General features: G+C 43.4%; 1 protein-coding gene across 1 annotated transcript in view; it reads right to left on the minus strand.

Annotated features, from left to right (window-relative positions):
* The window catches only part of LOC124798209 (venom dipeptidyl peptidase 4-like), a 301,929-nt gene that overhangs the window by 178,796 nt on the left and 96,384 nt on the right, over positions 1-26,749 (minus strand). Inside the window, exon 5 of the mRNA XM_047261512.1 lies at positions 14,147-14,199. Coding sequence (XP_047117468.1) covers positions 14,147-14,199 — 53 coding nt within the window. The remainder of the gene's footprint in view (positions 1-14,146; positions 14,200-26,749) is intronic.

Raw genomic sequence — 26,749 nt, forward strand, 5'->3', positions numbered from 1 at the left:
AGTTAAGGAACATCATTAAATCAGGAAATAACAATATGTGGGAATATAAATACACTAAAACTGATAATTTAATAGTTGGGTCACAAATTACAGAAATACGGAGGACAGTTCAATGGTATGAAGACAATACCAGTAAACAAAGCAGTACACAACTTCGTTCCTCCAAAGGAATGAAAAAAGCATTATACAGATCGTCTAATTGAAGACAGAGTCCAGTGCGCACAAGAGGAAGAAGGTAAGGCTGAAGAAATTATTCGAAATATGACCATTACGATAGAGGGTGTGGACAGCGCACTGGCTGAAATGAAAAATTGCCAAATCTCCATGGTCCTTCAAATATTCCTGTGGAACTATAGAAAAGTGGAGGACATCACTTGAAGAAAAGAATAATGAACCCTATGAATAATTGTTGTCAACAAATTACACCACAGTGTAAAAGATGATATATAGTTTCCATTTTCAAGAAGGGGACTAGAAGATACAATAATAGATTGCAGAGGAATTAACATCAAATTCTCGGTGACCCGCCTATTTGTCAAAATTGTGTTCAACAAAATAAGGCAGAATGTTGATCACCATATTGATGGAAACCAAACGGAACAGATCCTGTACAGATAACCTCTTTATTTTACAACAGATCACGGAGAAGTCTGTGGCAGGAGGAAAGGAGTTACGCATTGCCTTTGTGAATTTAGCAACAGCATTGATACGGTACCCAGAGGAAAACTGTAGGAAGCTTTCAAAAAATAGATGTGGATGACCATCTCTTACAGATTGTTAATTAAAGAAAATGGTTGAAATGGCTCTGAGCAGTATGGGACTTAACTTCTGAGGTCATCAGTCCCCTAGAACTTAGAACTACTTAAACCTAACTAACCTAAGGAAAGCACACACATCCATGCCCGAGGCAGGATTCGAACTTACGACCGTAGCGGTCGCGCGGTTCCAGACTGTAGCGCCTAGAGCCGCTCGGCCAACCTCGGCCGGCCCAGGTCTGTTGGGCTCGCCCTTGCTAGTCTTGTCACACCATTCTGAACGTATATGTGTCACTTATGAATGCATTCCCATCGTTTTCAGGTCGTCTTTATGGTCCTAATCCATGTTTTTAGTGGACGCCCAAGCCATTTTTTTGTGTTCTTTTACGGCAAGTACCGTTTTTGCAACGGTTCGGTTCACGGAGCCTCATCTAAGAAAATTACAAAACCTTCAGTTGGACAGAATGTGAGGATTAAAGTACCGGATGTAGACAGGGCAAAAACTGATGCAAAATCTGTAACAGCAATAGGCCTAGTGATAAATATTCAGGATGACGAATTTTATCAACTTGGCACCAAAGCTGGTAAACTAAAGTCACTGTACACTAAGAACCAATTTATATTGTGCAAGGAAAATGTTATCAACGTCGAAGAAGTTGCAAGAGAAGAAATTAGTCTACGGGAAGTGGTTGCCAAGCAATCTGTAGTTGGAGGAGAAGAGTTTAAAAAGCGCAAATGCTTAAAAAAGTGCTCAACTAAAAGATGCTTGTGTAAATCGTCTTCCATATCATGTAATTCGAAATGCCACAACAGTCAGCCTTGTTGTAACAGAAATTAACATTCACAAGGTAACATTTTTTACAACATTTTTCACTAATAAGTAACATTGCTCATTATAATCACATTGCAATGCAAGGCTGTTTAAAATACATAAATTTAAAATGAATACAAACTATTTCAGTAAATTGCTAAGCTGGCTTTTTAAATGAATACGGTTTTACCAGTTGATATGAGTGCATCCTAAGATTTACAAACGTCTCTTGGTAAAAGTTCAAAATCAATGCATATAATAGGAAATTCCAACTTTTACCACACTGTAATGGTAAGTCCCACATTCCTCCAGTAAATTCTAGGATTTATCAATAATCTTACTTTTGCAGTAACATAAACACTCTTTGCTGCTTCGGATCACGTTCAACTATCGTCGACTGGTTTTGAACGGTCTATAGTGGTTCCATCTTGTGTACCAGTGCAAAACTGGCGGTCGCACTACGCTCCAAAGGGCTGCGTTCACGTTCAAAGGGTTGACAGCCTAACAATGTTCTTATAGTAAGGGTAAACAGTCTGGGGGCTGTCAGCAGAGCCGAACGTTGCCGAGAACCTCGTCCTGTTGATTACCGCACTGCGAACTGTCGTCTTTGACCGCGAAACTTCTGGGGATCGACGTCCCCCGAGATGGGGTGGTGTTACAGACGCCATTTATGCCGCTTCCTGAGGGCTTTGGTGTAGGCTCTGAGCATCGGTGTGTCTGAAATTTTTTCCTCGGCCACTATATAAGAAAAACGCTTGAATTCAATACAGGGAGCCGCCTTTCCCACTACCATCGCAGAGGCGTCAGAAAAAGAGGAGAAATACACTACTGGCCATTAAAATTGCTACACCAAGAAGAAATGCAGATGATAAACGGGTATTCATTAGACAGGTATATTATACTGAAACTGACATGTAATTACATTTTCATGCAATTTGGGTGCGAAAATCCTGAGAAATCAGTACCCAGAACATCCACCTCTGGTCGTAATAACCGCCTTGATACGCCTGAGCATTGAGTCAGACAGAGCTCGGATGGCGTGTACAGGTACAGCTGCCCATGCAGTTTCAACACGATACCACAGTTCATCAAGAGTAGTGACTGGCGTATTGTGACGAGCCAGTTGCTTGGCCACCATTGATCAGACGATTTCAGTTGGTGAGAGATCTGGATAATGTGCTGGCCAGGGCAGCAGTCGAACATTTTCTGTATCCAGAAAGGCCCGTACAGGGCCTGCAACATGTGGTCGTGCATTATCCTGCTGAAATGTAGGGTTTCGCAGGCATCGAATGAAAGGTACAGCCACGCGTCGTAACACATCTCAAATGTAACGTCCACTGTTCAAAGTGCCGTCAATGCGAACAAGAGGTAACCGAGACGTGTAACCAATGGCACCCCATACCATCACGCCGGGTGATACGCTAGTATGGAGATGAGGAATACACGCTTCCAACGTGCATTCGCCGCGATGTCGCCAAACGCGGATGCGACCATCATGATGCTGCAAACAGAACCACGATTGATCCGAAAAAATGACATTTTGCCATTCGCGCACCCAGGTTCGTCGTTGAGTACACCATCACAGGCGCTCCTGTCTGTGATGCAGCGTCAAGCGTAACTGCAGCCATGGACTCCGAGCTGATAGTCCATGCTGCTGTAAACGTAGTCGAACTGCTCGTGCAGATGGTTGTTGTCTTGCAAACGTCCCCATCTGTTGACTCAGGGATAGAGACGTGGCTGCACGATCCGTTACAGCCATGCGGATAAGATGCCTGTCTTCTCGACTGCTAGGGATACGAGGCCGTTGGGATCCAGCACGGCGCTCCGTATTACCCTCCTGAACCCACCGATTCCATATTCTGCTAACAGTCATTGGATCTCGACCAAAGCGAGCAGCAATGTCGCGATACGATAAACCGCAATCGCAACAGGCTACAATCCGACCGTTATCAAAGTCGGAAACGTGATGGTACGCATTTCTCCTCCTTAGACGAGGCATCACAACAACGTTTCACCAGGCAACGCCGGTCAACTGCTGTTTGTGTATGAGAAATCGGTTGGACACTTTCCTCATGTCAGCACGTTGTAGGTGTCGCCAACGGCGCCAACCTTGTGTGAATGCTCTCAAAAGCTAATCATTTGCATTTCACAGCATCTTCCTCCCGTCGGTTAAATTTCGCGTCTGTAGCACGTCACCTTCGTGGTGTAGCAATTTTAATGGTCAGCTGCATATACGGAAGCTGCGTGTGACGACCCCCAATTCGTGTGACACATTCACGATGTAGTTGGGCAGAACTGCGGTGCAATTTCATGGCAATGTGACGTCATTAACCCACCTTAAACCTCATATGAACTTCTATGTTCTGGCCTTTTCTTTCTCATACATCGACACATTGCTGTCTGAAACATCGCCGAGCCATGAGTGAGACATTTGCGGTTTTACAGAGCAAAGTTGTACACACCGTTGATCCGAATTTCAAACTTATGCATCGCAATGGGAGACAATTTCGGGGTTTCGAAAAAGTGATAGTTTCTCGCACAATATAAAAGACAAAATGACATTTGTGTTTGCATGCTGACAGGGAGCCCTGGGTACACTGTAATCGAGTATGATCTACATTCAAATATCACATATGTAGTGAGAGAACTGTTTATAAATAATAGTGTTTACAATGCGCTTATGGACACTGGACTATATGGACCATTAAATGGATTTTGTGAAAAGGTGTCGCAACGTGAACTGCGAAGATCCAGCCACAAGAACATTTGATTATCTGTGCTGGTGAAACTGAGTGGCGCGACCTGTTAGCGACGCCACTTGCAGATCTAAGACACTACAGATTCTGGGAACTCACCCTCATGAATGCCATAACATTGGTTCAGGTGTGTTTCCGTGTGCAGAGAGTGGAGAGAAAAGGTTGTGCGCGAGATATTGCCTCAGTAATTGATAGAAGAGAAATAATTAGACTAATACATCAATGGTAAAACATTAATGTTTGGAAGATACAAACAGTAGCTTCAAAAAGAGACAAGTCAGACTAAACAATAAAAGCAGAATTTAATATAAGAAATATTTTTCAAAAGTAATAGAAGAAACAGTTCGAGTGTTGAGTGGACCACTTGTGATTGGCTGGTGTTTCTTAAGGAGTGCTGATCTAGCAGAAAGAGTCATCTGTCCAGGATTCTTTCTCATTTCCCAGGAAAACGTAGTAAACCTCACAGCTAGCTGACTGCTCGTGGCAGGCTTGGTGGACTGAAGCAGGCAGAGTGGTATGCAGTCCTGCTCGTCGGTAGCGGTGTTGAAGCTCCCTTTTTCCTGGTGAACTACAGACTCATTTATGTTCCTGTCACGACTCTGAGAAGTTTTTGGGTAGAATCACTATGAGTTATGTGTTAAAACCAGCAGCTTGCTAGATGTACTGGCGTCTGTAACGCTGTGCTAATGCTTTTCTAAAAGAGTTAGTAATGTGGCTGTAATAGACTTCAGTTTATGTAGTCGTATGTTTTATTCGAATGCTCACACCCCTAGCGACCCAGTCATAATATACGGTCCACTCTCAGCAATGTGACCACCGTGCAAAAACCACTCATGGACGGCAGGTGCCAGTGGTGACAGTGAGTAATATATACAGGGTGAGTCACCTAACGTTACCACTGGATATATTTCGTAAACCAATACTGACGAACCGATTCCACAGACCGAACGTGAGGAGAGGGGCTAGTGTAATTTTTTAATACAAACCATACAAAAATGCACGGAAGTATGTTTTTTAACACAAACCTACGTTTTTTTAAATGGAACCACGTTAGTTTTGCTAGCACATCTGAACATATAAACAAATACGTAATCAGTGCCGTTTGTTGCATTGTAAAATGTTAATTACATCCGGAGATATTGTAACCTAAAGTTGACGCTTGAAACCTCCGACGTTCAGTTGCGTGTTGTAACAAACACGGGCCACGGTCGGCGAGCAGCATCTGCAGGTACATGTTTACGATGACGACCGTGTTTACGAGTGTGGCTGTAGTGCACTGTTGTGGTTAGGTCTAGATGTCGCAGTGTCCGCATGTAGCGCTTGCTGCTATTGTTATTCTGCATTCGTCTCCGCACGCAGACCAACTGTAGTCCACCGTGTTACCAGACGTCTGTGATAGTGTAGTGTTGTAGGAACTGTGACCATGGTGTATTCGAACTCTGAAAAGGCGGAGATGACACTCATCTATGGCGAGTGTCGACGAAATGCAGCTGAAGCCTGCAGGGTGTATGCAGAACGGTACCCGGACAGAGAGCATCCAACGTGCCGCACATTGCAAAACATCTACCGCCAACTGTATGCAACAGGTATGGTCGTAGCACGCAAATGGGTCCGTAACAGGCCCGTCACAGGAGAAGCGGGTGCAGTTGGTGTGTTAGCTGCTGTTGCCATGAACCCACACATAAGTACACGGGACATTGCGAGAGCCGTTGGACTGAGTCGAAGTAGTGTCATGCGCATACTGCATCGTCACCGCTTTGACCCGTTTCATGTGTCGCTACATCAGCAATTACATGGTGATGACTTTCATCATCGAGTGCAATTCTGTCAATGGGCATTAACAGAGAATGCGTTGCAGTTCTACCTGTTTACCGATGAAGCGGGTTTCACAAACCACGGGGCAGTGAATCTACGGAACATGCATTACTGGTCCGTGGACAATCCTCGCTGGCTCAGACAGGTAGAGCGACAGCGACCGTGGACTGTATGGTGCGGAATCATTGGCGACCACCTCATTGGTCCTCACTTCATTGCAGGGACCCAAACAGCTGCAACATACATCGCGTTTCTACAGAATGATCTGCCAACGTTGCTCGAAAATGTCCCACTGGAAACGCGTCGACGTATGTGGTATCAGCATGATGGTGTACCTGCACATTCCGCAATTAACACTAGGCCGACCCTTGACAGGATGTTCGACGGGCGTTTCATAGGACGTGGAGGACGCATAAATTGGCCAGCCCGTTCTCCTGATCTTACACCTCTGGACTTCTTCCTGTGGGGTACGTTAAAGGAGAATGTGTACCGTGATGTGCCTACAACCCCAGAGGATATGAAACAACGTATTGTGGCAGCCTGCGGCGACATTACACTAGATGTACTGCGGCGTGTACGACATTCATTACGCCAGAGATTGCAATTGTGTGCAGCAAATGATGGCCACCACATTGAACATCTATTGGCCTAACATGTCGGGACACACTCTATTCCGCTCCGTAATTGAAAACGGAAACCACGTGTGTACGTGTACCTCACCCCTCATGGTAATGTACGAAAAAGACCAATAAAAAGGTGTTAGCATGTGGACGTAATGTGCTGTTCCAGTCTCTTCTGTACCTAAGGTCCATCACCGTTCCCTTTGGATCCCCACGTAATTCGGTGCTCTCCGATACACACAATCGAACAGCGGAGTAGTGGTACTCAAGCGTCAACTTTAGGTTACAATATCTCCGGATGTAATTAACATTTTACAATGCAACAAACGGCACTGATTACGTATTTGTTTATATGTTCATATGTGCAACAAAACTAACGGGGTTCCATTTAAAAAAACGTAGGTTTGTGTTAGAAAACATACTTCCGTGCATTTTTTATGGTGTGTATTAACCAATTACACTAGCCCCTCTCCTCACGTTCGGTCTGTGGAATCGATTCGTCAGTATTTGATGTTGTTTACGAAATATATCCAGCGGTAATGTTAGGTGACTCACCCTGTATATACAGGATGGTCCATTGACAGTGACGAAATAAGCATCAACGAAAAAACTACAGAGAACGAAACTCGTCTAGCTTCAAGGGGGAAACCAGATGGCGCTATGGTTGGCCCGCTAGTTGCCGGTCCCCTAAGTCAAAAGGATATCAAGTGCGTTTTTTTTAATAGGAACCCCCTTTTTTATTACATATTCGTGTAGTACGTAAAGAAATATGAATGTTTTAGTTGGGCCACTTTTTTCGCTTTGTGATATGCTGCTCGGTATCCTGGACGACCTCATCCAAGAGTCCGGACCGTTCGCCGGATAGTTATGTTATTTAAGGTAACAGGAAGTGTTCAGCCACATGTGAAACGTCAGCCACGACCTGCAACAAATGATGATGCCCAAGTAGATGTTTTAGCTGCTGTCGCGGCTAATCCACACACCAGTAGCAGAAAAATTGCGCGAGAATCGGGAATCTCAAAAACGTCGGTGTTGAGAATGCTACATCAACATCGATTGCACCCGTACCATTTTTGTATGCACCAGGAATTGCATGGTGACGACTTTGAACGTCGTGTACAGTTCTACCACTGGGCAGAAGAGAAATTACGGGACGGTGACAGATTTTTTGCACGCGTTCTGTTTAGCGACGAACCATCATTCACCAATAGCGGTAACGTAAACAGGAATGATATGCACTACTGCGCAACGGAAAATCCACGATGGCTGCAACAAGTGGAACATCAGCGACCTTGGGAGTTTAATGTATGGTGCGGCATTATGGGAGGAAGGATAATTGGCCCCCATTTTATCGATGGCAATGTAAATGGTGCAATGTATGCTGATTTCCTACGTAATGTTCTACCGATGTTACTACAAGATGTTCCCTGCATGACAGAATGGCGATGTACTTCCAACATTATGCATGTCCGGCACACAGCTCGCGTGCGGTTGAAGCGGTATTGAATAGCATATTTCATGACAGGTGGATTGGTCGTCGAAGCACCATACCATGGCCCGCACGTTTACCGGATCTGACGTCCTCGGATTTCTGTCTGGGGGGGAAGTTGAAGGATATTTGCTATCGTGATCCACCGACAACGCCTGACAACATGCGTCAGCGTATTGTCAATGCATGTGCCAACATTACGGAAGGCGAACTACTCGCCGTTGAGAGGAATGTCGTTACACGTATTGCCAAATGCATTGCGGTTGACGGACATCATTTTGACCATTTATTGCATTGATGTGATATTTACAGGTAATCACGCTGTAAGACCATGCGTTCTCAGAAATGATAAGTTCACAAAGGTATATGTATCACATTGGAACAACCGAAATGAAATGTTCAAACGTACCTACGTTCTGTATTTTAATTTAAAAAACATACCTGTTACCAACTGTTCGTCTAAAATTGTGAGCCATATGTTTGTGACTATTACAGCGCCATCTATCACAAAGCGAAAAAAGTGGTCCTACTAAAACATTCATATTTCTTTACGTACTACACGAATATGTAATAAAAAATGGGGGTTCCTATTTAAGAAAACGTAGTTGATATCCGTTTGACCTGTGGCAGCGCCATCTAGCGGGCCAACCATAGCGCTATCTGGTTTCCCCCTTCAAGCTAGACAAGTTTCTTTCTTTGTAGTTTTTTCGTTTGAAGCTTATTTCGTGAGATATTTGGTACGGTCACGATCAGTGGACCACCCTGAATATATATATATATATATGGGTGTTGGAGGTGGGGGGGGGGAGGGGGTGCGAAAAACAGTGCAGTCGTTGTCACATTGCGGAAACAGAATGATTTCTCTGACATCCAAAAGGTCAAAATCATTTGCTTTCGAGCCAAGGGTGGAAGAATTTCCGAAATGCCTAAGTTTGTAAACCGTTCACGTGCCACCGTGGTCAAAGTATACGATGCCTGGCAAAATGTCGTTATACAAAAACAGTGCTGAGGCAACTGGGGTGCACCATGGATCACAGATGACCAGGATTAACGGCGGCTGCGGAGATGTGTATGGCTAATGGACGTGCACCTGTTGAGCAACTGACCGACCAGATGAACCAAATGGGTACCAACAGTGTCTCCTCAAAAACCAATCAGCGAACGTTGCTGCCTATAGGAATAAGAAGCAGGCGCACGATTCATGCCTCATTCTGACTTCTGTCCATTGGCAATGTAGGCTGGAAATTTGCACGCCGGTACCGCAACTGAACGTTCACGAGTGGCAACAGGTGGCCTTTGCAGATGAATCACGTTTAATGCCTTATCGGACGCATGTCCATTGACATGAAGAGTATGACATGTCCAGAAGTAAACACCCAACAGCAATCATCAGGAGGGTTATGGTCTGGGGAATCTTTTCATGGCATTCCCTGAGTGATCCCCTCATTTTGGAAGGCACAATGGATCAACAGAAGTATGCCTCTACCCTTAGCAACCACGTCCACCCCTACATGCAGTTTGGCACGATAGCACCTTCCAGCAGGAGAATGGAATGTGATATACACTTCGCAGTGTACATGCGTGGTTCAAAGAGCACTAGGATGAGTTTACCGTACACCTCCTGGCCGCCAAAGTCCCCAGATTTAAACCTAATCGGGAATCTATGGGACCACCTCGATTGGGCCGTTCGCGCCATCCTCAACCGAGAAACCTACCGCAGGTACCCGCAGCACAGTAGACGGCATCGCCCAACGCTTTAGGTACCTTCCAGAATCTCACTGACTCTCTTCTTGAATATGTCGCAATCGTCTGCGCTGCAAAAGGCGGTTAATGAGACTAGACAGCGAATTAATTTCAGTGTAGATATCGCATCCCGTAGTGTAGGGGTAGCGTCTTTGATTAGTAATCAAAACGTCCTTGGTCCCGGGTTCGAAACCACCATCGCTTGATTCCGGCATAAGAAGTCACCGTCATTCTGCCAACGGCCTTGTCAAAGAGAGCAGCATAGTGGACAGAGGTTCAGAGCACTCTGTTGTCCATGGGGTGGGAAACAGCCACTAAAGGGAAGAAGCGGCAATGATTAACGACATGACGATGCAGAAGGCAATGAAAACTACTGCATTAAAGACAAAGACATATAATATGTATCCACAGGGCACGTGACCCGTAAGTGAGAAAGTGTCATAATGATCTCTAGACGGGCAAAAGATTTCGGAATAATCCCCCATTCGGATCTCAGGGACGGGACTGCCAACGGGGGAGGTGACCATGAGAAAAAGATTAAATAACAACGAAAGTATAACGTCCACCGAGTCTGGGCGTGGAATGTCAGAAGCTTCAACGTGGTGGGGAAGCTAGAAAATTTGAAAAGGGAAATGCAAAGACTCAGTCTGGATATAGTAGGGGTCAGTAAAGTGAAATGGAAAGAAGACAAGGGTTTCTGGTCAGCTGAGTATAGGGTAATATCAACAGCAGCAGAAAATGGTATAACGGGAATAGGATTCATTATGAATAGAAAGGTAGGGCAAAGAGTGCGTCTCAGTGAACAGTTCAGTGATAGGGTTGTTATTGTCAGAATCGACAGCAAATCAACACCGACAAAGATAGTTCAGGTATACACGCCGACGTAGAAGCTGAAGATGAAGAGATACAGAAAGTATATGAGGATATTGAAAGGGTAATACAGTACATAAAAGGTGATGAAAATCTAATAGTCATGGGCGACTGGAATGCAGTTGTAGGGGAAGGAGTAAAAGAAAAGGTTTGCAGGAGAATATGGGTTTGGGCCAAGGAATGAAAGAGGAGAAAGACTAATTGAGTCCTGCAATAAATTTCAGCTTGTAATAGCGAATAGTCTGTTCAAGAATCGCAAGAGGAAGATGTGTGCTTGGAAAAGACCGGATGATACAACAAGATTTCAGTTAGATTACGTCATGGTAAGACAGAGATTCCGAAGTCAGATGCTGGATTGTTAGGCATGTCCACGAGCAGACATAGACTCGGATCACAATGTGGTAGTGATGAAGAGTAGCTTGAAGTTTAAGAGTTTAGTCAGGAAGAATCAATATGCAAAGATGTTGGATAGATAACTGCTAAAGGATGACGAGACACGCTTGAAGGTTTTTAAGCCTATAGATACAACACTAAGGAATAGCTCTGCAGGCAGCACACTTGAAGAGGAATGGACGTGTCTAAAAAGGGCAGTCACAGAAGTTGGATAGAAAAACGTAGGTACAAAGATGATAACTGCGAAGAAATGATGGGTAAGAGAAGAAATACTTCAGTTGATCCATGAAAGGCGGAAGTACAGAAAAGTTCTGGGAAATTCAGGGATATAGAAATACAAGTCAGTGAGGAATGAAATAACCAGGAAGTGCAAGGAAGCTAAGACGAAATGACTGCGTGAAAAATTTAAAGAAATCGAAAAAGAAATGATTGTCGGAACAACTGACTCAGCATACAGGAAAGTCAAAACAAGCTTCGGTGAGATCAAAAGTAAGAGTGTTAACATTAAGAGTGCAATGGGAACTCCACTGTGTAGTGCAGAGGAGAGAGCGGACAGGTGGAAAGAGTACGTTGAAGGCCTCTATGAGGGGGAAGACTTGTCTGATGTGATAGAGGAATAGCCGGCCGCGGTGGTCTAGCGGTTCTAGGCGCTCAGTCCGGAACCGCGCGACTGCTACGGTCGCAGGTTCGAATCCTGCCTCAGGCATGGATGTGTGTGATGTCCTTAGGTTAGTTAGGTTTAAGTAGTTCTAAGTTCTAGGGGACTGATGACCACAGATGTTAAGTCCCATAGTGCTCAGAGCCATTTTTGATAGAGGAATAAACATTAGTTGATTTAGAGGATCCAGTATTAGAATCAGAATTTAAATGAGATGTGGAGGTCTTATGACCAAATAAGGCAAAAGGGATAGATAACATTTTATCACAATTTCTAAGATCATTGGGAGAAGTGGCAACAAAATGACTATTCAAGTTGCTGTGTAGACATACCATCTGACTTCCGGAAAAATATCATCCTCATAATTCCGAGGACTGCAAGAGCTGACACGTGCGAGAATTATCGTACAATATGCTTAACAGCTCATGCATCCAAGTTGCTGACAAGAATAATATACAGACGTATGGGAAAGATAACTGAGGATGTGCTAGATAACGACAATCAGTTTGGTTTTAGAAAAGGTAAAGGTACCAACTTAGCAATTATGACGTTGTGGTTGATAATTGAAGCAAGACTAAAGAAAAATCAAGACACGTTCATAGGATTTGCTGACCTGGAAAAAGCGTTCCTCGACGTAAGATGTTTTATGATGTTGAAAATTCTGAGAAAAATAGGGGGAAGCTATAGGGAGAGACGGGTAATATACAATATGTACAAGAGCCAAGAAAAAATAGTAAGAGTGAACGAATCGCTCGGATTAAAAAGGGTGTAACACAGGGATGTAGTCTTTCGCCCCTACTGTTCAATCTGCACGTCGTAGAAACAATGATGGAAATAAAAGAAAGGTTCAGGAGTGGAATAAAAATTCAGCGTGAAAAGATATCAAGCCAACGGCCTTGCCGCAGTGGTAACACCGGTTCCGTCAGATCACCGAAGTTAAGCGCCGTCGGGCTGTGCTAGCACTTGGATGGATGACCATGTGGTCTACCGAGCGCGGTTGGCAAGCGGGGTGCACTCAGCCCTTGTGAGGCAAACTGAGGAGCTACTGGATTGAATAGCAGCGGCTCCGGTGTCGTAAACTGACATACGGCCGGGAGAACGGTGTGCTGACGAGATGCCCCTCCATATCCGCATTCACTGACGCCTGTGGGCTGAGGATGACACGGTGGCCGGTCGGTAGTGTTGAGCCTTCCAAGGGCTGTTCGGACGGAGTTTAGTTTTAGAAAGGTTACCAAAGATACGTTTCGCTTATGACAGTCCTATCCTAAGCGAAAGTGAAGAAGAATTATATGATATGCTGAATGGAATGAACAATATAATCTCTACAGAATATCGATTGATAATAAATCGATGAAAGACGAAAGTAATGAGAAGTAGCAGAAATGAGAACAGCGAGAAACTTAACATCAAGATTGATGGTCACTAAGCACATGAAGTTAAGGAATTCTGCTACCTAGACATCAAAATAACCAAAGACGGATGGAGCATGGAGTACATCAAAAGCATACTGGCCCTAGCAAAAATGGCATTCCTGGCCAAGAGAAGTCTACTAGTATCAAATATAGGCCTTAATTTGACGAAGAAATTTCTGAGAATATTCGTCTGGAGCTCAGCATTGTATGGTAGTGGAACATGGACTGTGTGAAAACCGGAACAGTAGAGAATCTAAGCATTTGAGATGTGGTGCTACAGGCGAATGTTGAAAATTAGGTGAACTGATAAGGTAAGGAATGAGGAGGTTCTGCGCAGAATCGGAGAGGCAACGAATATGTGGAAAACACTGCCAAGGAGAAGGGACAGGATGATAGGACATCTATTAAGACATGAGGGAATGACTGCCATGGTACTAGAAGGAACTGTTGAGGGCAAAAACTATAGAGGGAGACGGATTTTGGAATACATTCAGCAAGTAATTGTGGAAAGGGATTCCTAGTGGGCCGTATCAAACCGTCAGAAAACTGATGACCCCAAAAAAAAAAGTCACATTTTCCGCCAGCTTCCTTTCGTTCCGTGTCGGCAGTTGCTTACAGGGGCCAATCTAGATACAAGCATATGTAGTATGGGTTTCCTCACAAGAGCCACGTAAGATAACAGTTGACAAAATGTGTAAATGAATTAATTCTCGGCTTCATACAACTTCGACTGTCGCATGTTACCATTACCTTTTGATGAAAAAAAAAAGAGTACGGGTGGTAGCTTCCGATTTTCTTTAAATGGTTATATCTATGCCACTTACTTTTTGGACATTGTATACGCCAAATAACGTGCACTGGCTGCGTGCTGGAATATCTGAAAGAGAAGGAAGTCTGTGTTAATAGGATCTTTTGAAAAATAAAATAATTATTAAGAGTACTGAAATGAAAATGCGTCAGACACTAACAGTTTTACTGAAATGTTATTTGCTAAACAATTCTCATAACTATTGGGATATTCATCTCATCAAGAGTATTGACGTTAAACTTTGTTGTCAAGAGGCCTATCCATCTTAAGTCATCTCCAATGTAGAAACTTTTTTTAGTCGCACGTCATGAGCCATCCTTCTTTTGTGAATTGTATGTGTTTTGTGTTGGCTTCTATAGTCTTGCAATTCTCGTGTAGCCATTCCTACTTCGCCATTTTGCACTTTGCGTCAGTCTCATTTTTAGACGTCTTATTCACGTTCGCCTTCTTCATTTGCAGCATTTTTATATTTTCCCCTTTTGTCAGTCAAATTCAATATCTCCTGAGGATTTATAATAGTCCTTGTCTTTTTACCTATCTCATCTTTTGCTGTCTTCCCTATGTCATCAGTCAAAGCTGCCCATTTTTCTATTCCATTCCTTTCTCTTGCACTCAGTTTTAGTTTGTCCAACTTACACGTCTGCTCTGGTAATCTCTTGAAGTCTAAAATGTTGTTTCTGAATCTCCGTCTTACCATTATCTGCAACATTCCAGTGGCCACAGGTCGCTGCCAGGTCTGCAACATTCTTTTTGCTTCTTAAACTAAGCGTCAGCGATGATCAAATTATGAACTGTGATGCATTCTACCTGGTGGCTTCTCCTTTCATTCTTTCCCCCCAGTCCATGTTTTACTATTATTTCTCCTTCTCTTCCTTTTCCTACATCTGGATGCCAGTCACCCACCACAATTGAATATACACTCCTGGAAATGGAAAAAAGAACACATTGACACCGGTGAGTCAGACCCACCATACTTGCTCCGGACACTGCGAGAGGGCTGTACAAGCAATGATCACACGCACGGCACAGCGGACACACCAGGAACCGCGGTGTTGGCCGTCGAATGGCGCTAGCTGCGCAGCATTTGTGCACCGCCGCCGTCAGTGTCAGCCAGTTTGCCGTGGCATACGGAGCTCCATCGCAGTCTTTAACACTGGTAGCATGCCGCGACAGCGTGGACGTGAACCGTATGTGCAGTTGACGGACTTTGAGCGAGGGCGTATAGTGGGCATGCGGGAGGCCGGGTGGACGTACCGCCGAATTGCTCAACACTTGGGGCGTGAGGTCTCCACAGTACATCGATGTTGTCGCCAGTGGTCGGCGGAAGGTGCACGTGCCCGTCGACCTGGGACCGGACCGCAGCGACGCACGGATGCACGCCAAGACCGTAGGATCCTACGCAGTGCCGTAGGGGACCGCACCGCCACTTCCCAGCAAATTAGGGACACTGTTGCTCCTGGGGTATCGGCGAGGACCATTCGCAACCGTCTCCATGAAGCTGGGCTACGGTCCCGCACACCGTTAGGCCGTCTTCCGCTCACGCCCCAACATCGTACAGCCCGCCTCCAGTGGTGTCGCGACAGGCGTGAATGGAGGGACGAATGGAGACGTGTCGTCTTCAGCGATGAGAGTCGCTTCTGCCTTGGTGCCAATGATGGTCGTATGCGTGTTTGGCGCCGTGCAGGTGGGCGCCACAATCAGGACTGCATACGACCGAGGCACACAGGGCCAACACCCGGCATCATGGTGTGGGGAGCGATCTCCTACACTGGCCGTACACCACTGGTGATCGTCGAGAGGACACTGAATAGTGCACGGTACATCCAAACCGTCATCGAACCCATCGTTCTACCATTCCTAGACCGGCAAGGGAACTTGCTGTTCCAACAGGACAATGCACGTCCGCATGTATCCCGTACCACCCAACGTGCTCTAGAAGGTGTAAGTCAACTACCCTGGCCAGCAAGATCTCCGGATCTGTCCCCCATTGAGCATGTTTGGGACTGGATGAAGCGTCGTCTCACGCGGTCTGCACGTCCAGCACGAACGCTGGTCCAACTGAGGCGCCAGGTGGAAATGGCATGGCAAGCCGTTCCACAGGACTACATCCAGCATCTCTACGATCGTCTCCATGGGAGAATAGCAGCCTGCATTGCTGCGAAAGGTGGATATACACTGTACTAGTGCCGACATTGTGCATGCTCTGTTGCCTGTGTCTATGTGCCTGTGGTTCTGTCAGTGTGATCATGTGATGTATCTGACCCCAGGAATGTGTCAATAAAGTTTCCCCTTCCTGGGACAATGAATTCACGGTGTTTTTATTTCAATTTCCAGGAGTGTATCTCCTCTAACAATGTCAGTTTCCTTTACCTCGTCATACTTTCTTTCTATCTCTTCACCATCTGCGGATCTACTTGATATATAAACTAGCACTGCTGTGGCAGGTGTTGGTTTTCATGTCCATTTTGGCTACGATAATGCGTTCATTATGCTGCTCACAGTAGTGTATGCGTGTTCCTATTTTCTTATTCATTATTAGGCCTACCCCTGCGTCACCCCTATCTGATTTTTTGTTGATAAACCTGTACTGTCCTAACCAAGGGACCTGTTCTTCTTGCCACCACAATTTGCTAATTCCCACTGTATCTTACTTCAACTTACCCATACCCCTTTTTATGTTCTCTGACTGTGACATGACCTATTCAATAACCCAATATACAGATCCGACTAGTAAATCAAATAAAATCTTTAACACTGCATGAAAGCTGAAAGCAATAGTTACAAATTCCAATGATTGCAGTTCTAATTATTTCTGTCCTTTTGGTACGGTGATAGCGTCTATCAATGTGCTGCAGCCTGGAGCTTTTAGCTGGGTGGCGAAAGGTGAAAGGCTCTGGGGAACTGCTAGGGTCATATAAATTTTTCTGCTGATGACAAAGCCTCAGCCAGGTACACACTGTGAAGAACAGTTTGCCGGCCGAATGAACTGGGCCGACAAGCGAGAGAAGCCCGGCCTGTCATAGAGTCTCACTGAATGCAAAGTGCAAGGATTTCCTTTTGGCGAAGATAAGATCCGACGGACAGGAGAAAACACGATACTGCAAGTGTGGGACCCAGCTGTTAGACCCGAAGGAGGCCAGTTGGAATATTTTTTTCAAAATTTGATAAGCACATCCGTAATTGGATCATAGCAATTATTCTGATAGCGGGAAAGAGCTCACGTCCATGCGTATGTATATGTTTTCTCAATGGCTGTAACAAGAAATCTGTGATATGGTGGGAGAGATTTTCTGCCTTCTACCTCACTCCAAGGGATAAATGTACTGCATTGGTTAGCCACCACAGAATGGACAAGATTAGGGAATTTGTTACCATGTTTATCGCAGTATCATTGGTCGGTATTCGCAGAGCGTGTTGCGATTGGCCAATGAAATTCCGATGCTCGAAGAACCGTCCAAGTTCTATACAAGAGAGTAATAAAACACATGCTCCAGGGGCGTCGTTGAAACAACTTGCGCCAGACGTATCATCAAGTGCAGTACACTAACGCCTTAGGGCTGAACTCAGATGCCAGGTCTAAACTTAGAATTCACAGACATAACCGCAGCTATCCTCTGTTCTCGTACATCAGTAAGCATGGGCCATATCTGCATCCACCGAGACGAGGCGAGTGTGAAGTCATTAATCTTGCATCAAGGTTGCACTCTCCTAACGTAACTTTTACAGACAGCCAGTCGCATCCAGTATGCTCTTAGGCGAAAATGTTGGTGTACGTACTTTTCTGGGACTTTAGCTTCATAACTTATTCCTCAATCACTAGTCATATTTGTGAACACATTTTATATAATTTCTGTCATTTATTCACCCATTTATGCCAAGACTATCCGTCTGCAAATCCTTGTTCCCTTGAGAATTATTTGTGTTCCTGTTTCAGTGTAGAAAACACTTTCATTTCTTTTAGCAATAAATCAGGTTGTTAGTTTCTTTTCATAGTTTCATGGATGCTGATTTATGTGAGATGTGGAACGCACATTTCATATTTAATTAGGCCACCCCTGTAATTGAATTAGACAAGACGTTATCCGTTGTATGACTTCGTTTTTTTTGTTTTTTTTAATTGCATGATCTTATGGTGAGTTATGTATCACTGTATGTCACTGGGGATAGATTCTGTAGCATCTCAGAGGTATGCTAAGTGCTCAACAGACACCTCACAGAATGAAATTTTCACTCTACAGCGGAGTGTGCGCTGATATGAAACTTCCTGGCAGATTAAAATTGTATGCCGGACCGAGACTCGAACTCGGGACCTTTGCCTTTCGCGGGCAAGTGCTCTACCAACTGAGCTATCCAAGTACGACTCACGCCCCGTTCGCAGGAGAGCTACTGTAAAGTTTGGAAGGTAGGAGACGAGGTACTGGCAGAAGTAAAGCTGTGAGGACGGCGCGTGAGTCGTGCTTGGGTAGCTGAGGGATCTTGGGACTGTACAATATCCTTCCGCCAAACGGCCAAAATTGGCGCCCTTTTTACTGGCTTGAGGCTTCCTCGGCAACTTTCCCGCCCTTCTTCGCAACATTAGTGTTTACTCAAAAAAATGTACTATCAATGTCGCGCTTCTTGTGACGATATTAGAAATGGGGGAGTGTTTAGTGGGGTGACTAATTGCTCTCCCAATTTCTAATTGTATTTGTAATTTGCGATTTATTTTGATATTTCAGCAAATACTTTCCAAATAGATGGCGGCAGCTGCTCTTTTGCACCCGTTTTCGAAACGAAGTGCTTCAAGGTACCGCCTTGATGAGCAACATTACTGCTCTCTGGAGGGTGGAGCTAAAACACTAGTACAGACAGAGTATTAAAACCTGCCTGGTACATGTGTGTTTTCGATCATTGAAAGCTATATTCCAGCTTTAACCATTTCGACTGAAGTACCTCCAGACACATTTACCACCATAATAGCTCGAATATCTTCGTACAGTTTACCTAGAACTACATCTGGAACGTTATTTTTTTTTTTATTATGTATATGTTTTTGTGATACATTTCTTCGGTTGTATAAACATTTGACGAAGTTCTGGGATACTTATACAGTTTTCTCTGGCTCGTTATTTACTGTGCCATCTTTTCTCTGTTCATTACATTAGGTCTATGTAGGGTGATTCAAAGAAACGTTTATAGACTGACATAGCACATGGGGCATACAACAAGGATTAGTAATCATATAAGAATCGAGGGTCGCAAAGACCATCTGGGGCTACTAAATTGCGTTGCATTTATTTAGTCACATGCTACAAATGGACGCCTGCTGCAGGAGATGCTCAAAGTTTTGCCAGATGCATCGAGACATGCCTGATCTAGTCTGCATTGAATGGCCCACCCTCTCAATGACAACAGGTGTATCTCGAAGACATGCTGCTGCCGCAGCAATTCTGTCCACTAGGTCCTCCGGCGATGTAGCAGGTGTTTCATACACAAGGCCCTTCAGATACCCCCATAACAAAACAATCGATTGGGCACAGGTCGGGTGATCGTGGTGGCCATGCGACTGACCCACCGCGACCGATACAGCAGCCGGGAAAGGTTGCGTACAGATGTGGCCTCACTTGTCTGCTGAAATGCGCGTGGGCTCCGTCATGCTGAAACCGAATGCGGCGACGAACAGGCATGGCTACGTCATTCAACATGACCGGCAGAATCTCCAGGAGAAATGGGAGATACGAACGACTATCAAGTCTGCCTGGGACAATGTACGGACCAATTAAACAGTCTAGAACTATCCCAGCGCACACGTTAAGGATAAATTTGCGTTGTGAAGCATACATACGTGGAGCATGTGGTTTCACATCCCCTCACATATGCAGGTTGTGAACGTTCATCACACCCTCGAGTGAGAAAGCGAGTGGTCACTTCGCTGATGACGCCGCAGTGAAGCTTCAGTCTGCAGAGAATTCCTGCAGAAACCATGTACTTGTTGTAGTCTCTCAGTTCCATGCCTCAGCACGTTGTTGGATTGAGTTGGTTGGTTTGGGGTATAAAGGGACCAAACTATAGGGTCATAGGTCCCTTTTTCCTCAAGCAAACAAGACTAAAGGTGAAACAATTAAAAGCAGAGGAGTTGGGGGAAGTAAAAGGGGGAAAACTAACGAGGTACCACACGAAGAGGAAACGAAAGAAGCGAACCAAACGGGGAGACATACACTAAAAGGAAAGGTAGAGGAAAGCAGTAAAATAAAATAGCAGATGGATTGGGCAGGCTGATCACGGGGATAAAAAAGGACGAGCCAGCCACTCCGCAACATAGTAAAATCGCTAGCCTAAAAGACAAGGCGAGAAGAACACACATAGGGAAAAGAAAAAACGACAAGGAAAACAAAATGCAAAGTAATAGGGACGAAGACGTAAAAGAGAGTGAGGGTGAAGGCCTGGGAGAGAAGGCCGGGGGCCCAATCTTTGATGGCACGATAAAAAAAACCTTTCACGAATAAACCGTAAAACTAAACCGACCATTGAGACATTGTTGCCCAACACCGTCGGTAGAGTGCTGGGAAGGTTAAAAGTCCTCTGCAAAGCAGCTAAAATTGGGCAGTCCAACAAGAGGTGGACGACAGTTATACGGGCGCCACAGCGACACCGAGGTGGGTCCTCGCAACGGAGGAGGTGAACGTGTGTTAGCCAAGTATGGCCGATGCGGAGCCAGAAAAAGGACAACAGAGTTCCTGCAAGTGGCTCGCATGGATGACTGTCACACATTCGTTGTCTCCTCAATAACACGGAGTTTGTTTGGGGTACTGAGGCTGCACCATTCAGTGACCCATATCGCGAAAACGTTTTCGGTGGGAGACCGATTGGAGATCACTCTGCCAGGCCAATCTCTAGAGTTGGTTTACCAGTAACCCGTTTGGACAGGCCGTCAGCAAGTTCATTAAGCGGCATCCCGACATGTCCTGGGGTCCAAATGAAGGTCACTGAACATCCACAGTTTCTGAGGGCATAAAGAGACATCTGGATAGTTGTTACCAAAGGATGTCGAAGAAACCGCTGGTCGAGAGCTTGTACGCTGCCTAAGGAGTCACTGCAGATGACGAAGGACTCACGGGCACAGTAGCGAATATGCTCAGGGGCGCGATAGATGGCTACCAACTCAGGAATGAAAACATTGCAGCTGTCCGGCAAGGGGTGCTGTTCAGTATTTAGTTTTAGTTTTAGTTATGTCATGTTCCATAGATCATTTTCCCGATTATTTTATCGATATGATGTGGACCAAGTCAGATTACAAGATATATATATATACACACATGAATAGTGCTAATATTAATATTACTGAAATTTTTAGTTCTACACATGCAATTACATTTAGAGGTACATTTTTTTGTTTTTTTTTCTTTTTTACCAGTTCTGAAACAGAAACTAGTCCATGGAATAGAAGGAGTTGTCCAAAAGAAATGATTTTCAGCTAGATTTAAAACTTGATCTGCTACCTGCCAGACGCTTTATGTTGTTGGGCAAATGATCAAAGATTTTTGTTGCTGAATAATGTACTCCTTTTTGAGCAACTGGCAGCTTCAATAACGGATAGGAAAGGTCATTTTTCCCTCTAGTGTTTTACATATGAACATCGCTGTTCTTCGCGAATTGAGATGGATTGTTTGTAACGAATTTCATTAGCTAATATATATACTCTGATAGTGCAGTTGAAATACCTAACCTCTTGAAAAGGTGCCTACATGACGTCCTTGGGTGAACACCACTAATTATTCTCACAGCTCTCTTTTGTTCTATCAATACTTTATGTCTAAGTGGTGTGTTACCCCATAAAACTATTCCATAAGACATTATTGCGTGGAAATATTCAAAATACGTTAGGAGGCTGACCTGTTTATTACCAAGACTAGCGATTATACGAAGAGCGACAGAAGCTGAATTTAGTTGTTTGAGAAGTTCAGTAATATGCTTCTTCCAGCTCAAGTTGTCATCAATGTGAACACCCAAAAATTTGCAGAAATCTACCCTGTTAACTGAGCCCTGTTCATATGCTACACCAGTTGTCGGTATGACTCTATTCGGTGTACAGAGCTGGATATAGTGAGTTTTTTCAAAATTAAGGGAGATTCAATTTTCTGATGACAACTAAATAATTCTTCGAAAGAAATCCTTTATCTTCAGCTGCTTTTTCTGGAATGGGATTTATTATAACACTCGTGTCATCTCCAAAAAGTACTAGTTCCTCTTGCTGAACGTTAAGTGAGAGGTCATTCACATGAATAAGGAACAGCAGAGGACCTAAAATTGAACCCTGTGGGAGTCCCTTTGAGATAACTCGCCATTCACTAGAATTTACCACCCTCCCAACATTATTTGTGCTATTCAGCACAATTTTTTGCTTTCTGTTCATTAAGTATGATTCAAACCAGCTGTGTGTATAGCCTTCAATTCCATAAAACCTGTGTTTTTCTAACAGTGTGACATGATCCACACCATAAAGTGCCTCGGAGAGATCACAAAACTGGCGATAATTTGTTATTTAGAGTTTGTGCTATTTGATAGGTAAATGTGTAGACAGCATACTCAGTCGAGTAACCCTTCCAGAATCCAAACTGTGACATGCTGAGTAAATTACTTTCAGGTAAATGTGAAGTGTGTCCAACGTGAGCGTAAGTGTAGCCAACAAGACCGTCGACCATTGATCCATCTGTGTAGATTATTTCTGAGCCTTCAGACTCGCTGAGAAGAGAGATAAATTGCTGACAGGGGGCCTCAGGTGGAACTGAGCCTTTTGGGCCTTGCGACAGGTCCAGCCAAAGCCTTGGCCGCGGTAAGGTACGGAGCATGGAGGTGTAAGGAAGTGGACCCGCAGACTGTTCATCGTGTACAGACGGAGGATCAGTGGCGCGGAATACATCTCGTTAATTATTGACGGTGTACGCTGCACCCTTTCGAGGACGCTTTCTTCTGCAGCAAGTGCCCGTGTTGTTCATTGGCGACCAGCATCCGGCTTGTGCACACGGAACGAGCCGATTTCACGCAATCGGGGATGCAGAGTGGCGAATAATGTGTGGCATGGCACCCTTCTATCGGGATATTTCGCGCGACACAATCGCATGGCTTTTCGTCCAGTGCAGTTGGCCGAGCCATAAATCAAATGCATCTCAGCCATTTCGCGGTACGTGTAGCTAGCTATTTTACACGTAACGCTACGATGGCATGAATGATGACGGCCTCTGTGCGCTCCACCCTTGTTTGTATAGCTTCGCCTTCTCGTGACGTTTGCGATCCCGGTTCCTACGTGACTAGTGATCCTTATCGTATGCCCGGTGTACCATGTCAATTTGTAAACGTTTTTTTGAATCACCCTGTATAACATAAGCTTCTCTTTCGTCTTCCTCGTACTTATGCTGCTTCTCTTACCAAATTTTCTCACATCCCCTCAAAGACATTTACATATCTTTGTTACATTTTATACCATTTCATGTTCCTACTACCGTTTCATTGAAATTCTCGCTTTCTTGATAATGGCTGCCTGTGTCCACTTGAGAATTTATTTCCTTTTACTCTCTTTGTTCCTGTTTCCTATCATACCTTTCTTAAACAAGCGTCCCTTTAGTGCAAGTCAGTATAACCTTCATATTCTAATAAGCCAACATTGTTACTGAAATTAATTTGCTATTTCTCCCAATTTTTAGATAAAATCGCACGGTTTAGAAATACAACTTGCTGCTGGATAAGTCTGTTTTTTCTGGTATTGTGTCTCGAAGTGAAACTTCCTAGCAGATTAAAACTGTTTGCCAGACTACGACTCGAACCTCAGGCTTCATTCATTTTGAATATTTGTCGAAGTGTTTGAAAAATTCTGTATTATATGTGTACCAGAGTAATTGATATAGCAGTTATTCCTTCAGTGACGTCACCGATTAGAACAATGACGTCACAAGATATGACCACCATTGTTGTTTCGATAAGGGACCTCCGTTAGAGTATGTGAATCACCCCTTCAGCTGCTGTTGCGTCTCTGTAACGCTGCAACACAGGTCAGGTAGTATTTAGTTATGCATTCCACAGATCATTGGAACGATTATTTTTATCAAAATCATATCTAACGAGTCAATTTGCAAGATACATATATATTATTAGTGGTAATATTACTGAACAAATTATTTTTTCAGTCCTTCTTAAACAAATACAATAGGTTATCAGTTTTTAAATAAGAAGTCATCTATGGAATAGAAAGAGTTGCCAGAGCAAATTAATTTATGTTAGATTCAAACCTCGTTTTGGAGCCAATCGGACAGTTTATGTTATTGAGTAAATGATAAAATTTTTGTTGAATCATTCTGAACATCTTTCTGAATAACTGACAGCCTTACTAGTGGGTGCTAAAGGCCTTTTTTTCTTTTAGAGTTTTGCGATGGACATCAATGTTCCTCTCAAATTGTGATGGACTATATATGATGAATTTCATTAGTAAATACGTATATTGTGAAGCTGCAGTTAAAATGCTTGATTCGCTGAAGATATATTTTCAATATGACTGTGGTGAAAACCTCATTATTCTTACTGATCACTTTTGCACACTCAATAATTTCTTTGTAAGTGATGAGTTACCCTAGAAAATTAACCCTTTGCAAAGTATGTTAGGAGGTTGATTTGTTTGTTTCAAGACTAGCAGTTATACTACGAAAGAAACTTCACGAATTTAATTGTTTGAGCAGCTCAGTAATATGCTTCTTCCAGTTCACAATTAGATCAATATATATGTCCAAAAATTGGCAGCATTCTACCCAGTTTACTTTCTACTTATCATCTGCAACATCAACTGTTGGTATGACTTCTTTTGTTGTGCAGAACTGAATATAGCATGTTTTCTCAAAATTTATGGAGAGTCCATTTTCAGAGAAGCTCTTAATAATTCTTTGAAAAACATCATTAATAAAATCTTCTGTTGCTTTCTCTCTAATGGGATTTATTACAGTACTAGTACCATCTGAAAATGTACCAGTTCTCCTTGAACAATCTTAAGTAGAAAGTCATTCACATATATAAAAAATAGGAGTGGGCCCAAAATTGAACCCTATGGAACTCCATGAATTTTTGTCTCTTTCTAACATTACCTGAATTATTCATTATAGCTGTCATATTTGTTAAATATGATTCAAAACAGTTGTTTGTAAAGATATCGACTCCATAAAACATAAGTTCTTTTTAGAAAATAACATTATCTACACAGTCAGACACCTTGGAAAGATAACATACACCAGAGGTATCTTATTCTTTAAGGACTGTAAATATCTAGTGAGTGAACGTATGAATAACATTCTCATTTGAACAAACCTTCTGGAATTCAAGTTGCAATGTGTTCAGCAGATAGCTTCTGCTTAAATATGAGACTACTCTTGAATATGTTCCTTTCTTGAATATTTATAAAACGACGACAATAAGGAAATTAGACGATAATAAATGAACTCTTTCTTGATACCCTTTGTATCAATAAGCTTACCTATGGCATTTTTCAACCAGTCAGGAAAAACTCGCTGTATGCATGACGCATTGCATATATCACTAAGGACATTACTTATCACATTAGATTAACTTTTCACAATTCTGTCTGAAAAATCCATTAACACAGTAGGATATTTCGTTTTTCTATAATTTTATTAATTTTTTCTCCTAAATTTCAGTAAAGAATGTTTGTGCTTGTTCTAGCTGCTTAACGTTTTGTGGAATGGCGTTTTTAACATATTCTCTTACTTCTCCTGCCGAACCATTTAATTCTATTTTTGCCGCTGCATTTAGAAAGCGATTGTCAATAATACCTACAACTTGTGAGTTATCTATCACAGCACTGGCATTCAGTCTAACTGAGAAATCATCTTGTGCAGAGACTGGTTGTGGGCAGGCTGTTTCACGATATTCCACATAGTTTTGACCTTATTATCTTCATTATTAATTTCTGTCAATATGTGCGTATTTCTAGAGATTTTAATGAGTTTCTTTAAAATACTACATCTTTTGCAGAATGCCAATAACATCGGATATTGACTTGTTTATATAAATTCCTCATTTCCTCTTACTTGATAAGTTATTTGTGGCCTACTTTTTTAGTGGGTTTTACAGTAAATGTTGTTTTCAAAAACTGACACAAATTTATTATGGAATATACCGAATTTTAGATTCAAAGCTCTTTCCATATACAGCGTGTTCCAAAACTATTCGTTCAAATTAATACTGGATGTACAGAACATTAAAACAAATATATTTCAATGAGAAAGCTGTGGTCTATGAAGTCAACCTGTAATGTTAGGAACATTTTGTTTGTTTGTTAGTGGTGCTGGAGTAGCTGTCGTGTCGGTGTCGCTGACTGGGGATGTGCACTGACATTCAAAACTGCTCTGTGTACACAGTTCACATATTTGAGCACATGTGAATCCACAGAGTATTCGATCTCGTTTATTATGTTGAGTATAATGACTTTTCTGGAGACTAGAAGTCTACTCTGTAGGAATCAGCATGGGTTTCGAAAACGACGATCGTGTGAAACCCAGCTTGCGCTATTCGTCCACGAGATTCAGAGGGCCATAGATACAGGTTCCCAGGTAGATTCCGTGTTTCTTGACTTCCGCAAGGC

This window comes from Schistocerca piceifrons, chromosome 5 (genome assembly GCF_021461385.2).
Source record: "Schistocerca piceifrons isolate TAMUIC-IGC-003096 chromosome 5, iqSchPice1.1, whole genome shotgun sequence".
In the NCBI taxonomy this organism is placed as follows: domain Eukaryota; kingdom Metazoa; phylum Arthropoda; class Insecta; order Orthoptera; family Acrididae; genus Schistocerca; species Schistocerca piceifrons.